The following is a 17,306-nucleotide window of genomic DNA, read 5'->3' as shown; positions in this document are numbered from 1 at the left end:
GTGTATGAACACAGAGAAGCATATGAACACAACCACTATCAAAAGGTCTTGTCAGAACCAATTCAATGTGTTTAAGAGTTTGGGACAGATCCATAAAATGGCTGACATATATACCATTTTGAACTCTCACTAGGCTTGAATGCTTGTGTTTGGGACAGAGACTTATTTTCCACCTCATTTCAATTATGACTCAAACACTAAATATAACTATTTTAGATATTGAGTGTTTGAAAGGTTATTAATTGCTTCAGGATATTTTCAGCCACGCTGTGCTGGCTCGGCGTATTTTCCGTTGAAAATGAATAACAGCTATAATTCTTCATAATTTGTTCACTGGCTCCCATTTTTCCCTTTAATTTCCGGCCTCTGGAGTGAGTAGTGCTGTTTACTACTGCAGTTTCCATTCGCGCGACGCTAACCGACTGTTCACGTCACTGACTCGGTTTGTCGTTGTGAATCACCACGCGGGGGTTGATTCATTTGATTTGACACTCATATTGACAGCTATAAACAGCGAGCAAAACCAACTTTGTGTCCATTTTGACGGTTTCATACACCCACCTCCTTGTCAGTGCCCTTTCAATCTAAGAGAGGACGCCATTTGCGTGCTAACTGTGTTATAAATTTATCAATGAACACGGAACAATTTACAAATTGCACACGATAGCATAGCATATGCCATAGAACACGACTGCTTTCCACACTCTGAACTAAACAGGTCAAAAATATTTGAAAACACACACACATAACCCCCCGCCGCAAATATGTCAATGTCAAGACACTGGATTCATTCTCGCACGAGAATCGACTCCTTTCGAAAGAGTCGTTCAAATGGAACCGATTCGTTCTCGAATAGCCCAGCTTTAATACAGCTGGGACATAACACACACACACACGCAGCACGGAGAGGAGCAGCGATGGCAGCACACACTGCTGCTACACACCGCGGGCATTGGGATTTCTGTACAAATTTCGGAATGTGACTCCTCAATGCTGCTGCTTTAAAAAAAAAAAATCGTATTAAATTTGTCGTCAAACGCCAGCGATGTGATTCATCCGCTGCGTGCAAATGGAATATGCACGTCGTTTTCTCGGTATTGTACTGATGTAGGCTGCCGATTGCACAGTGATTAACACTAAGGCTCTTGCAGTTTAAGCTTGAAATCGTAAAATCGCAAAAAAAACAAAACAAAAAAAAAAACACCCCAAAAAACAAAAAAAGGTCGGTGTACTGCCAGCACGAACATTTTGTTCATCGTCGCGCGAACTGAAGCATCCTTCCAGCACTGGGAGGATCCGCGCGGGGAAAACGGCACACGCACGCACGCGCGCGCGCTCAGAGGATGCTCCGGCTGTAAAAACACAAATTTAACCATGGGCAAAGATCAGGAACTGCTCCAGGCCGTGAAGACCGAGGATTTAATCACGGTACAGAAACTCCTGCAGAGGCCCAAACCCGGCAAAGCAAGTAGGTGTCCCATTTCTGTATAAATCATACAGCTATGTGTGTTCGTGCTGTAATTGACGTGCTGCATCGATTGCCGATTAGAGCGCGTGCACTCGGTCTCCCGCGATTATTTTGGGAGCAGATGTCACGGGTTCCGGTTTCGCCGTTGCAGTCTGACGATATTACCACGATGGGAAACGGGGCATGTTATGTATGCAGACGTGCAGGAAAATGTAAGGCTGCTGAACATAACATCATGAGAATAATTAACACATGTTTACCTGAGCACACTTGCGTCACGTGCTTCAGCCTTATCTGTGTAATATTAGCTCATTATTACCTGCTGTCAGCACTGACACTGCTTCAGGACCCCATATATCTTACTTACACATCATATCCTCATCCATGTGAAGTCATCACAGATCATAGATATAACCAACACTACAGCCTCATTCATCTAACCAAGACTACATCACAGCCTCATACAATAACTAACACTGTGACCACCACAAACATCTAACACATCACAGGTCATACATCTAACCAAGACTACCTCACACACAGCATTGGTGCCTCATACTTCAAACTGATATACCACATCCTCAGCCATGTGACTAACACTACATAACAGCCTCATACATGTAACTTACACTACATAACAGCCTCATACATGTAACTAACACTACATAACAGCCTCATACATGTAACTAACACTACATCACAGCCTCATACATGTAACTTACTCTACATAACAGCCTCATACATGTAACTAACACTACATAACAGTCTCATACATGTAACTTACACTACATAACAGTCTCATACATGTGACTAACACTACATAACAGTCTCATACATGTAACTTACACTACATAACAGTCTCATACATGTGACTAACACTACATAACAGCCTCATACATGTAACTACCACTACGTAACAGTCTCATACATGTGACTAACACTACATAACAGCCTCATACATGTAACTAACACTATATCACAGTCTCATACATGTAACTTACACTACATAACAGTCTCATACATGTGACTAACACTACATAACAGTCTCATACATGTAACTAACACTACATAACAGTCTCATACATGTGACTTACACTACATAACAGTCTCATACATGTGACTAACACTACATAACAGTCTCATACATGTAACTTACACTACATAACAGTCTCATACATGTGACTTACACTACATAACAGTCTCATACATGCGACTAACACTACATAACAGCCTCATACATGTAACTAACACTACATAACAGTCTCATACATGTGACTAACACTACATAACAGTCTCATACATGTGACTAACACTACATAACAGCCTCATACATGTAACTACCACTACGTAACAGTCTCATACATGTGACTAACACTACATAACAGCCTCATACATGTAACTAACACTATATCACAGTCTCATACATGTGACTTACACTACATAACAGTCTCATACATGTGACTAACACTACATAACAGCCTCATACATGTAACTACCACTACGTAACAGTCTCATACATGTGACTAACACTACATAACAGCCTCATACATGTAACTAACACTATATCACAGTCTCATACATGTAACTTACACTACATAACAGTCTCATACATGTGACTAACACTACATAACAGTCTCATACATGTGACTTACACTACATAACAGTCTCATACATGTAACGTACACTACATAACAGTCTCATACATGTGACTTACACTACATAACAGTCTCATACATGTGACTAACACTACATAACAGTCTCATACATGTGACTAACACTACATAACAGTCTCATACATGTAACTTACACTACATAACAGCCTCATACATGTAACTAACACTACATAACAGTCTCATACATGTGACTTACACTACATAACAGTCTCATACATGTAAAGTACACTACATAACAGTCTCATACATGTGACTTACACTACATAACAGTCTCATACATGTGACTAACACTACATAACAGCCTCATACATGTGACTTACACTACATAACAGTCTCATACATGTGACTAACACTACATAACAGTCTCATACATGTGACTAACACTACATAACAGCCTCATACATGTAACTAACACTACATAACAGTCTCATACATGTAACTTACACTACATAACAGTCTCATACATGTGACTAACACTACATAACAGCCTCATACATGTAACTAACACTACATAACAGTCTCATACATGTAACTTACACTACATAACAGTCTCATACATGTGACTAACACTACATAACAGCCTCATACATGTAACTTACACTACATAACAGTCTCATACATGTAACTTACACTACATAACAGTCTCATACATGTGACTAACACTACATAACAGCCTCATACATGTAACTACCACTACGTAACAGTCTCATACATGTTACTAACACATCACAGTCTAATACATGTAACTAACACTACGTCACAGCCTCATACATGTAACTAACACTACATAACAGTCTCATACATGTAACTTACACTACATAACAGCCTCATACATGTAACTACCACTACGTAACAGTCTCATACATGTGACTAACACTACATAACAGTCTCATACACGTAACTTAACACATCACAGTCTTATATATGTAACTAACACTACATCACAGTTTCATATATGTGACTAACACATCACAGTATCATATATGTAACTAACACATGGCAGTCTCATATATCTAACTAACACATCACAGTCTGATATATGTAACTAACACTTCATCACAGTCTCATACATGTAACTAACACTACATAACAGTCTCATACATGCAACTAACACATCACAGTCTCATACATGTAACTAACACTGCATAACAGTCTCATACATGTTTCTAACGCTACATAACAGTCTCAGACAAGTAACTAACACTACATAACAGTCTCAGACATGTAACTAACACTACATAACAGTCTTATACATATAACTAACACTACATAACAGTCTTATACATGTAACTAACACTACATAACAGCCTCATACATGTAACTAACACTTCATCACGGTCTCAAACATGTAACTAACACCACGTAACAGTCTCATATATGTAACTAACACTACAGCCTCATTCATCTAACCAAAACTACATCATAGCCTCATACAAGTAACTAACACCACATCACAGTCTCATACATGTAACTAACGCATCACAGTCTCAGACATCTAACTAGGGCTGCAACTAATGACTATTTTCATAATTGATTAGTTGGCGATTATTTTTTGAAGAATCGGATTAGAGCTGCAACAACTAATCGATAAAATCGATAATAATCGATTATCAAAATCGTTGTCACGAATCTCATTATTGATTACTTGGTCTGTGCGTGGTACGTTTACTCAATAGTTACTTCTGTTCCAAAAACACGCTTCGGAAAGTAAATGCTAAAGTTGTGTCCCAAATGACGTACTATACACTTACAATATGCACTACCGGCTAGTGCAGTGTTTCCGCGGACCCCTAGTGGTCAGTGGTGTAATTGCAGGGGGTCCGTAGGAAAGTGTTTAAAATGTTTAAATAATATTATATATTTTTTGTTAAATGTATCCAAATGAGATGTTTTAAAATTAATCAATTTGGTTATTCATGTGCATTCACAAATATCACCTTAGCTGAGCTAACGATCGTTCATTGATCGATTTATTTTAAATTTATTTACAAATGAAATGATAATTTGCAAAAACCTATGAGTGGTAGACAAGTTGAAGTGTTGCCTTGATGGATAAAATAAACAAAAGATAATTCAGAGAGTCAAATTAAATGTCACACCAACAATAAAATGTAATTGAACCTGGTATTTGTACCAATGGTATTTGAACCAATCCCTGGGGAATGACAGGTTCTACCAATCAACCAGGGATTGCTAGGACTGTAGAATTCTGTGCTTTTTGTGCATCCATAAAAAGTAATGCATAATTCTCTCTCTCTCTCTCTCTCTCTCTATATATATATATATATATATATATATATATATATGTGTGTGTGTGTGTGTGTATTTATGTATTACTTCTCATAGATGCAAAAAAGCACGGAATTAAACTACAGTCCTAAATTAACAATATATATATTCTGGTGTGTGTGTGTGTGTCTATTGGGTTCTTTTCAGTCTTATACAATTGGACAAACAGTTGTGTAAAGTTTTAGTCTTAAGTTTATATTTGTAACACTCAGTTTGTGGAATTTATTTTAAATAAATGAAAAAATGGTACTGAAAGTTTGCCCCCCCCATACGATTAAGCGATTAATTGGGATTAATATGAAAATAATCGTTAGTTGCAGCCCTAAATTGGATTGGGCGGGGCAAACTTTCAGTACCATTTTTTTTGTTTAAAATCAAATCTGCAAGCTGAGTATTACAAATATAAACTTCATAATAAACATTACAAAACTGTTTGTCCAAAACAGAAAAGAGAATTAATTATATAGTATTTAGGCATTATTGTTTAAGGATGCACAGAATTAAACTCCAGTCTTAAATTAATAAAAATTCACTTTCACTGCACTTTGTGATTTCTGTTACTCGCTGTCTTTAGACATATTATTTTACTTCTGTTTTACTTTTGATCATAGTGTATTAATCGGACATTACAGATCTTACTCGCGCTCCCACTGTGTATCAGCGCATCTACACTGTGCGTGAGGAGCAATGCGGCCTCGTTACTAACACATCACTTCCGTTATAATAAACGACAGAATTTACACTGCAAGCACGCAAATACAGCATATAATGACAATAAACTGGAATTAAACTAAATCTTTTAAGCAGCTTGCACCAGTTTCCCCAACCCCTTACACATAGTGGAGCATTTTGGATATAAACATAACTTTGTGCATCACTGTTTGATCTCCGCAGTGTTTAGTATAAAATGCCCCCCTGCCTTAGAAGTGTTTCTTCCTCAGTCACTTGATGATTTCGCCTCCGTCTGATGGTGACTGAGGTCATGTTGGGAATAAAAGGTAACGCTGACATAAACAGTAAACTGAAGAAAGTCATCGTCTATGAATCTGGGTGTCTGCTAATGCTAGCATGCATATGACGTCATGTTAGTAAAAAAAAACAAAAAACGGTAGTGTTCTATTTGAGACAATATTACCTTTCTAAAATTCATACACTAGACGGTAGAGTACATAGTGCATAGTGTAAGTGTATAGTACGTCATTTGGAATACAACTTTAGTATTTACTCTCCGAAGCGTGTTTTCAGAACAGAAGTAACGTAATGAGTAAACGCACCCTGTGCTGCACGCAGACCGACTAATCGATAATGAGATTCATTAACAACGATTTTCATAATCGATTATTATCGATTTAATCAATTAGTTGTTGCAGCTCTACATCTAACTAACACATCACAGTTTCATACATGTAACTAATATCATGATATGAAATTTTCATATCGTTACATCTCTCCATATGTCTAACTAACACTAAATGACTACCTCATACATGTAATTAACAGTGCACTACAGCCAGACACTGAAACTAACACTGCACTACAGCTGGACACTGAAACTAACACTGAACTGCAGCCGGACACTGTACCTAGCACTGCACTACAGCCTGACATTGTACCTAATACTGCACTACAGCCAGACACTGAAATTAAGACTGCACTACAGCCGGACACTGTATCTAACACTGCACTACAGCTGGACACTGTAACTAACACTGTACTAGAGCCTGATATGCTAACTAACACTGCATAACAGCCTCATACATGTAAATAACCCTGCATGCCAGCCTCACACATGTAACTAACATTTCACTACAGCCGGACACTGAAACTGACACTGCGCTACAGCTGGACACTGTAACTAACACTGCACTACAGCCGTACACTGTACCTAACACTGCACTACAGTCGGACACTGAAACCAACAGTGCACTACAGCCGGACACTGTACCTAACACTGCACTACAGCCGGACACTGTAACTAACACTGTACTAAAGCCTGATATGCTAATACTGCATGACAGCATCGTACATGTAAATAATCCTGCATACCAGCCTCACGCATGTGACTAACAGTTCACTACAGCCGGACACTGAAACTGACACTGCGCTACAGCTGGACACTGTAACTAACACTGCACTACAGCCTTACACTGTACCTAACACTGCACTACAGCCGGACAATGTAACTAACACTGCACTACAGCTGGACACTGAAACTAACTGCACTACAGCCAGACACTGTAAATAACGCTGCACTACAGCCGGACAATGTAAATAACGCTGCAGTACAGCTGGACACTGAAACTAACAATGTACTAGAGCCTGATATTCTAACTAACACTGCATAACAGCCTCATACATGTAACTAACACTGCACTACAGCCGGACACTGAAATTAACACTGCACTCCAACCGGACACTGAAAATAACACTGCACTATAGCCAGACACTGTAACTAACACTGCACTACAGCCGAACACTGGAACTAACACTGCACTACAGCCGGACACTGTAACTAACACTGCACTACAGCCAGACACTGAAACTAACACTGCACTATAGCCTGACATTGTACCTAACACTGCACTACAGCCGAACACTGTAACTAACACTGCACTATAGCCTGACATTGTACCTAACACTGCACTACAGCCGAACACTGTAACTAACACTGCACTATAGCCTGACATTGTACCTAACACTGCACTACAGCCGAACACTGGAACTAACACTGCACTATAGCCAGACACTGTAACTAACACTGCACTACAGCCGAACACTGGAACTAACACTGCACTACAGCCGGACACTGGAACTAACACTGCACTACAGCCGGACACTGGAACTAACACTGCACTACAGCCAGACACTGAAACTAACACTGCACTATAGCCTGACATTGTACCTAACACTGCACTACAGCCGAACACTGGAACTAACACTGCACTACAGCCGGACACTGGAACTAACACTGCACTACAGCCAGACACTGAAACTAACACTGCACTATAGCCTGACATTGTAACTAACACTGCACTACAGCCGGACACTGTAACTAACACTGCATTACAGCCAGACACTGAAACTAACACTGCACTACAGCCAGACACTGAAACTAACACTGCACTACAGCCAGACATTGTAACTAACACTACATAATAGAATCTTACCAATGCTCCATCACAGCTTCCTACTGTAACACTGCAGTTAAGCCTAATCCATTAATACTAGTAATTAACACTGCACTACAGCTTCATTCTGTAATTAAAACTGCATTACTGACTGATACGATAACTCACACTGTATTAAAGACTCATATTTCACCCCAGATTGCATTACAGCATTACACTGTAACTAACGCTATGGCCTGATGCTATTATAAACACTGCATTACAGCCGGATACTGTAACTGTCACAGTATTACAGCCTTAATATTTAATAGGTGTGTTACAATCTGAAAGTTTGAATTGATTTATCTATTATAAAAGGCAATGATGGAAGTGAATCAAGGCAACAATCATAAATTAATGATCAGCAATTAGAATTGACTATAAATAAAATTTAATTGATTATAAATCGATCATTATTGAAGAAAGACAGCAAGGTGAGTTGCCGTAACCTGTAGTCCTTATCTGCATCATCACCATTCGTGAGTTACCAGTAGGCGTTTCAGTGGTATCATCAAATATTACGCATTGTCTTTTGAATCTAAATTGTAATGCGGCATGTTATAGCAGATTCAGTAGTTTTGTCAAGTATCGAGTCGTTGCCTTAAGAATCAAAATCGTATCAGATTGTGTGACACCCCTAATATTTAAGAAAACTTCATCAAAGCATGGCATTGCAACTAACATGACATAACAGCATAGCACTGTAACTAACATGACATCACATCATTGCTCTGTAACTAACATGACATTACATCAATTCACTGTAACTAACATGACATCACAGCATTACATTGTAACTAACATGACATCACATCATTACACTGTAACTAACATGACATCACATCATTGCACTGTAACAAACATGACATCACATCATTGCACTGTAACTAACATGACATCACATCATTGCACTGTAACCAACATGACATCACATTACTCTGCAACCTACATGACATCACAGCAAGGCACTGTAACTAATATGACATAACAGCATTACATTGCAACTAACATGGCATCACAGCATTACACTGTAACCAACATGACATCACAACATCACACAGCAACCAAGATGACATCACAGCATGGCACTGTAACTAACATGACATCACAACATTACACTGTAAATGACGTGACGTCACAGCATCACACTGTAACCAACATGACATCAGAGCATGGCACTGTAACTGACATGACATCACATTACACTGTAACTAGCATGACATCATAGCATTACACTGTAACTAACACTGCATCACAGCATTACACTGTAACCTACATGACAACACAGCATTACAGTGTAACTAACATGACATCACAACATTACATTGTAACACACATGACATCATAGCATTACACTGTAACTAACATGACATCACAGGATTACAGCATGATACTGTAACTAACACTGCATCACTGCATGGCATGTGCAACTGCATGACACTGTAACTAACACTGCATCACAGCATGGTGCTGTAACAAAATGTAACAAAAAACATGGCATTACAGCTCGATACTACAACTAACATTTCACAGCCCCATGAGGTAACAAACAGTGCACGAAAGCCTGATATCCTACCACTACCTCACAAGCCGATGCTGTAATTAACAGTGTACCACAGCCTGATACTGTGTTTGTAACAAAGTGATGTGATGCAACCTGATTATGTAATTAACACTGTAGCATAGCCAGATAACAAAACTAACAGTGATCTACAGTACTCACATTTTACTTGTGAGTACTCTATACAGGGGGCGGCTGTGGCTCAGGTGGTAGAGCGGGTTGTCCACTAATCGTAGTGTTGGCGGTTCGATTCCCGGCCCACGTGACTCCACATACCGGAGTGTCCTTGGGCAAGACACTGAACCCCAAGTTGCTCCCAATATCAAGCTAGCGCCTTGCATGGCAGCTCTGCTACCATTGGTGTGTGTGTGTGTGTGTGTGAATGAGACACAGTGTAAAGTGCTTTGGATAAGAGCGCTATATAAGTGCAGACCCTTTACCATTTACTTGCATTTGCTCGGATTTCTTTTGGGACTTGCAAGACCAGATTTGGCCCCGTGCAGCCTACCACATTTTCAGGTTGACGTCTCAGCTCATCTTGTACACATTTAACCACAACCTCGCGAGAAACAAAGATGAAAACACAGTTAACAAAACATGACTCGCTGCTATAAAATGATTATTTTTTTGCCGTGGGTGCAAACACAACAGGGTTTATGAATTCATTGTGCGATTCCCTCTGGACTGGTGGATTATTCAAAGTGCATTATTCAATGCGTTAATACTTTTCCTGCTGAAAAGCCCAGCTTGGTCTGACCGACCACCTGCTTTGTAAAAGTTGGTAAATAGTTGGAAATAACTGATGAGTTATTGCTACGAATACAACAAAGTAATACAAAAGTTATTTCAAAAAGCTAACAATAGCAGGGCAGTTAAGAAATCTTAAACAATATATTAATCGATTAAATCAAGCAGTCGTGGAAAATGTGGACAAACTACAAGGTTGAACAACTCAGGCTGTGTTTCATCACCTGCCCAGGCCAAGCTGGATTTAATATTTTGGGAGAATGATTTGCAAAAAATTTTTTTCCAGTTAATGCTTCATGACAGCTGCCGAATTAATAATGTGTTTATCTAGTTTCGTAGATTTTTAGTGTGCTGCTTGGCAAAAAGATTACCTGACCTACCACTGCATCACAAGCTGCTCGTGGAATTAACAAAGCTGCATACTGTAACACTGTATTACAGCTCGATACTTAATTAACAGTGGAGTCCTGACTGAAACTGTAAATAACACTACTGTACATCGCAGCCTATTTCCCCAACAAGTGCGATACATCCTGCTAGTGTAATTAACACTGCGTGACAGCCTGATGTTTGAAACAGTATTCACAATAGTAGTTTCACCATATCAGTGTATTAATCGATGGTAACACTTTTAAAAAGGGAAATTTTTGAAAACGAAATCTTTGTACAGGAGTGTCTTTGCACATATTTGAATATACGTCTATGTCTAATGATTTTTAAGAATGTCTATTTTTTCTTCTTAATAAAACACCTTACATTACGCCTCATTTGTCAATCTTTTAGTAAAGTTGTGTGTGAATGTTTTCATACACCAAACCGAACTACAATATTCCGCCGGATTTACACAAGTTTCGGAAACGCAGATTTTCCTGGTACTTGCGTGTGTTTGTTTATGAGTGCAAATCAACCATGACCAAGCATCTGCATGCAACAGCTCATTCAAATGTATTGTAGTGATGCTCACAGAACTAAACAACACGAAGTGGAAGTTCTTTGACTCAAAATGAGTGATAAGGATAAAGGCTGAAAGGCAGAAGTGGAATTTATTTTGACCCACTTCTATGCCAGTAAAAATATTTAATAATATATTATATTAATAATAATAATAATAATAATAATAATAATAATGAGTTAGGGCTAAATCTTCTCCAGACTGAGGCATTTGTTTACAGATTACAGCTCTGTGCACACAGACCGGCCCGTCCTCTGTTTATATGCCGCCATTTCTCTTGTCATAATGTAATGATTTGTTTTATTTGGATTAATGTAATGGTTTGTGTTGGTTCCCTTTCTTTCTTTTTTTTATATTCTTTAATCACTTCCAATAATATAAAATGACTGTTTTTCACAAAATTGTCTCGATTGCATCCTTAATCCTCGACCTAGCAAACTAGCATGAGGATGTTTTTTTGAGAGAGATGCCAAAGCACTTCTGTAAGTCGCTCTGGATAAGGGTATCTGCTAAATGCTGTGAACATAATAAAAATAAGCAATTTATACTTGAAAGTATATTCCATATATGCAAGTGCAGTAATCCCTGCAAAATATATGATTTGAAGTCAATCAAGTCAAGGTTTATGTTCGTTAGTCTTCTTATACTTTAAGTTGCACACACTCAGGAGCACGAGTAGGATACGAGTGTTTTTTCTTCTGAATTTACGGGGTTTTCATGAGTACCAAATTTCTTGTGCAAACGCGCGTACGAATGATTTGCGATAAATCCGTTCATATCCAGCTTGATAAATGAGGCCCAATGTCAGTATTTATCACGTAGTCATTAGAAGCTAAAAGACTGAATGATTGCGGGGAAATGGAAAGGTCTGGCAGAGTGCAAAAATATTTGTTTCATTTAGTCCTGCTCAGCAATGCCACGTTGTTCTGCCCATTTGATAGCTTTTGTGTACGAGAACGTTATGGACATGCTAGTAGTAGTTACAGCAGAGGTAAAAATGTAACATATTTGGAGCAGAAGCGGATTCCACAGCCAAAGGGTTTATGGTTTACGCTGAGACAGGTTGGTTGCTGTAGTTTGATTTAGGGCAGAGGTTCTCAACCTTTTGTAACTAAAGCCCATCCAAGCCTCCGCTATCATCCCCCCTCCCCCCAATGTTGGAGGTATAATGATTGTGTGCTCTACATAAAATCTATCTATATATAACCTAATCTATAATCTGTTTTGATAGATAGATAGATTTATTTTTTTTGCTTTTGTACTTTTTTAAATTACTTTTCATAACTTTTATGATTTTTTAAATAACTTTTATGACTTTTATAAAACTATATAACGGACAGGTATGGAAAATGAATGATATAAAATGTTTTTGAACACTATAACTACTTTGAACAAGAGAACTAGACTGTAATAACGTGGAGTATTTTACATGTAAAACATGTTGCATTACATTCGTCTTGCGTTCTAAAAACATTCGCATGTGAATGATGTAAATTGGGATGAAGGGCGCGTCTCGTTATCCACGACATTGTTAAATCTCCGGCTCTCAGCCAATCACTGAACAGAGCAGACGCAGAGAGAGGTGTAAGTGCAGCGGGAAAGTTGCTAAATTTGTCGCTAGGCGCTAAAGGTGTCTGAAAAGTGGCTAAGTTGGAAACACTGGTCTGCACTGACAGCGAGATAAAAGTAAGGCTAAGCTCCGCCTCTCCAGAGGGAGAGAAAATGTGGGTTTTTTCATTTATGCGCATTCTGTTTGAAAAACAATAAAATACACCGAGTCCCCAAATGATGCAGTGTCTGTGTTTTTTTCTTGAAAACAATTTGCGCCCCCCGGGTTGAGAACAACTGATTTAGGGGGAGTCCAGAGGGAATTTCTAGTGGAGTCGTAGCCGCACACAAAAGAGGTGAAACCCAATGGAGTAAAAACTTGACTGGATAAAGAATTGAATGGGTAGATGTTAATAGATGGAAATGCATTGTAATGGGTATTTTGAAAAAGTCACCGGTGAGGAAACTGTAAAACTATAATGACCGTATCTGATATCTTTACTAACATTGCATCAGTCTCATACTGCAACTAACATTGCGTTACAACCTGATACTGCATTACACATTGACACCGCATGACAGCTTGATACTGTAACCGACACGGCATCACAATCTCATACTGTAACTAACACGGCATTACAGTCGGATACCCTAATTACCACTGCATCACAAGCTGATACTATAATTAACGCTTTATTGAAGCATCATACTACAGTATAACATCATACTGTGACTAACACTGCGGAGCTGCCTCCAACTGTAATGTTACAGTCAGTACATCCTGATACGATCACTGATAAAGTAACTAAACACTGTAAAACAGACACAAAGCCTGGTACTATAGCTAACATTCCATTACAGCCCAAAGCTTTAACTAACACTGCCTTATAGCCTGAAACTGTAACTAGCACTTTATTACAGCCTGATACTAGGGGTGCAATGATAGGAAAATTTCACGATAATTTCGCATTGTCATACACACCGATCAGCCATAACATTAAAACGAGTGACCAGTGAAATGAATAACATTGATTATCTTGTTATAACGGCGCCTGTTAAGGGGATATATTAGGCAGCAAGTGAACAGTCAGTTCTCGAAGTTCATGTGTCGGAAGCAGGAAAAATGTTCTTGTTGGGTGTTCCCAGTATAATGATAATGATAATGAGTCTTTATTGATCTCATATACATTCTGACTCCTTTCCAACATTGAAAGCGTCTACAATGGGCACATGATCATCAGAAATGGACCATGGAGCAATGGAAGAAAGAGGCCTGGTCTGATGAATCACGTTTCTTTTAACATCATGTGGACATATGGATAGCGGGGTGCATGTGCGTCACTTACCTGGGGAAGAGATGGCAAGAGATGGCCTTCAGCGGTCTTGTGGAGTCCATACCTTGATGAGTCAGAGCTGTTTTGGTGACACAAGTTGGACCTACACAATATTAGGCAGGTGGTTTTAATGTTATGGCTGATTGGTGTATATTCTTGGTTCTCTTTTAAGAATCCCATAGCTTAGAACATACAGCGGAAATTATTACAATTACTGTCTGATCTCCAATAAGTTTTTATAGTATAAATGCATTATATTGTCTTGCAACGCCATATAGAAAAAAATAGAATAGTAATAGCCATAGTGCAACATGCCTACTGTAACTATTACAGCCTGATACTGTAACTAGTATTTTATCACAGACTCCTACTTTAACTAACATTGAATCACCTTTTACTACCGTATCACTAGCTTGTAGCGTGCTGTAATTAACACCGTAACATGCTGTAACTAACACTGCATTGCAGTCTCGTGCTGTGTTTAACACTTTATTACTTCATCTGAAGTGTGTCACGGCTAGGGATGTCACGAGAACCGATACTTCGGTACCAAGTCGGTACCAACATTCTTAAATTGTGACGGTACTTGTTTTTCTGCAGTAGCGTAGGTATAGTTGGTAATGAAGCTAGCGAGGTTGCAATTCTTCCGGAACTGATCGGGGCAGCAAATAAGTGTAAGTGTTTTAGTCGGTCCACAAGTGGTAAAGAAGAAAAAGAATGCCTACAAGCACATGGGAAAAACTACAGAGGTTTAGCGCCGCCCAGACTCGTTGAGAGGAAAGGTGGTAAGAGTCAAATATGGAAATAGTTCATATTCGAGGTGGATGACAACAAACATATAATTGATGCTCTGAAGCCGGTGAGCAAACGATGCTATCGTTCATTTCAAACAAAGCGAGGAAACACCTGGAATTTGGAGAAGCACCTGAAAGACGGTCCCTATATTATGCTTGTATGAGGCAGCTGGCATTGTTGCCATGAAACCAGCTAACGTTATGCTCCATGTTATGTTTGGGATAGCCTGTTATTTGTTAACGACGCTAACGCATTGCAATGTTATAAACTACCTCCTAATGGGCCACCATGCATCGCCATTCAGCCCGTGACCTGTCAGCTAAATGTAGCCTAATGTCACTAATAATTATTCACATGTTAATGCTTTTAATAAATCTTTTTGGACTGCCAACATATCAGTGAATTTAAACTAATGCTTGCATTCAGCGTATAAGAGGTGTATGTGTGTGTGTGTGTGTGTGTGTGTGTGTGCGTGTTTAGGAGTGCACCTTAGCACTTGTGTATATACGTATATATAAATAACATTTATTTTATAGTATTTATGCATTATTTTTATGAATGCACAAAAAGCACTGAATTGAACTACAGTCCAACATGAATAATATATATTCTGGTGTGTGTATTGGGTTCTTTTCAGTCGTATATAATTGGACAAACAGTTGTGTAAAGTTTTAGTCTGAAATTTATATTTGTAACACTCAGTTTGTGGATTTTATTTTAAATAAACAAAAAAATGGTACTGAAAGTTTGCCCCACCCCATCCGGTTAATCGATTAACCGAAAATAAAATAAATAAATAATCGACCACCTAATGCATTATGAAAATAATCGTTAGTTGCAGCCCTAGTCTGGTTTCAAACTCACTCAACTGTATCGAACCCTGGTGCATTTGTGTTCTTCTTATGTCATCACAAATGTGCATGGAGAGCACAGCGCGACTCACAGTATTTATTGTTTTTTTTACAATTATTTTGGTGCTATTATGTACAGCAGATATTATGCGCAGAAGTAGACTCTTCTGTGTCCCACACTGTTCCCCCTGCCACTCCTGCTACACGTGTTTTCTGGAAACTAATGATGTTGTCATCGGCTAAAACACATGCGTGGGTTACTTTACGTCCCGAATAAGTGTGGACTCGAGTACGAGTTGCGTTCTCATTCACTGGAATTGCGGCACAGTTCCAGTGGAACCGAACACCACCTCCTACAGGACGTCTCGAGTTTGTTAGTTCGGTGTGCTTCCTGGTCCACATGATAGCTTTCATATTACCAAATTTTCATGCAAATCATGCTCTGTTTCAGACTAAACGGCTAGTGTGAAAGCCTTTTACATATTCAGACCAAGTGTGAAAACACTGTAACTCACACTTCATCACATCATTACTGTAACAGTGCATACAGTCTGATACTGTCACGAACACTGCAGAACAGCCTTTTAAATGTAACTAACATTGCATGATGGCCTGGTACTCTTACTAACTTGTATCAGAACCTAACTCTGTACCTACTGTGTACCAGCCTATAAACACCAGAGCCCGTAGACACGCTGATCAGTGCCACACGTGTCCAGTGCGCTCCCATGTTATTCAGTGTGACCTTTTTCACCTCATTTCAAGATGACTTGTGCATAAAAAAAAAATTCTGTTTTTGCAGCATGGACAGCATGATGTTTTAGTGCAATTGGTGTTATATCTAAAAGAAAAACAAAAGTGCACCTGTTGGTCAGGTGATTGAGAATGTTAATGCAGGACGTAATCAGACTGTCAGCAAAT

At 38.9% G+C, this 17,306-nt stretch overlaps 1 protein-coding gene across 9 annotated transcripts in view; it reads left to right on the top strand.

Moving 5' to 3' along the window:
• The first annotated feature begins 867 nt into the window (after positions 1 to 867).
• Positions 868 to 17,306, top strand: part of caskin1 (CASK interacting protein 1) — a 152,743-nt gene continuing 136,304 nt past the window's right edge. For 8 of the 9 annotated variants that reach the window (XR_001815389.3, XM_053687859.1, XM_017492312.3 and 5 more), the window contains exon 1: positions 868 to 1,468. Coding sequence is in view for 6 of the 9 variants with exons in the window: in XM_017492312.3 (XP_017347801.2) it covers positions 1,375 to 1,468 (94 nt within the window). In the remaining 3 variants the exon portion in view is untranslated. Of the gene's footprint in view, positions 1,469 to 1,549; positions 1,681 to 17,306 lie in introns of all 9 variants that reach the window. The other variant, XM_053687855.1, reaches the window with a different exon arrangement.

Source organism: Ictalurus punctatus, chromosome 2 (genome assembly GCF_001660625.3).
Source record: "Ictalurus punctatus breed USDA103 chromosome 2, Coco_2.0, whole genome shotgun sequence".
NCBI lineage: Eukaryota > Metazoa > Chordata > Actinopteri > Siluriformes > Ictaluridae > Ictalurus > Ictalurus punctatus.
The sequence above is the reverse complement of the archived record's forward strand: the minus strand, read 5'-3'. Positions and strand labels throughout refer to the sequence as shown.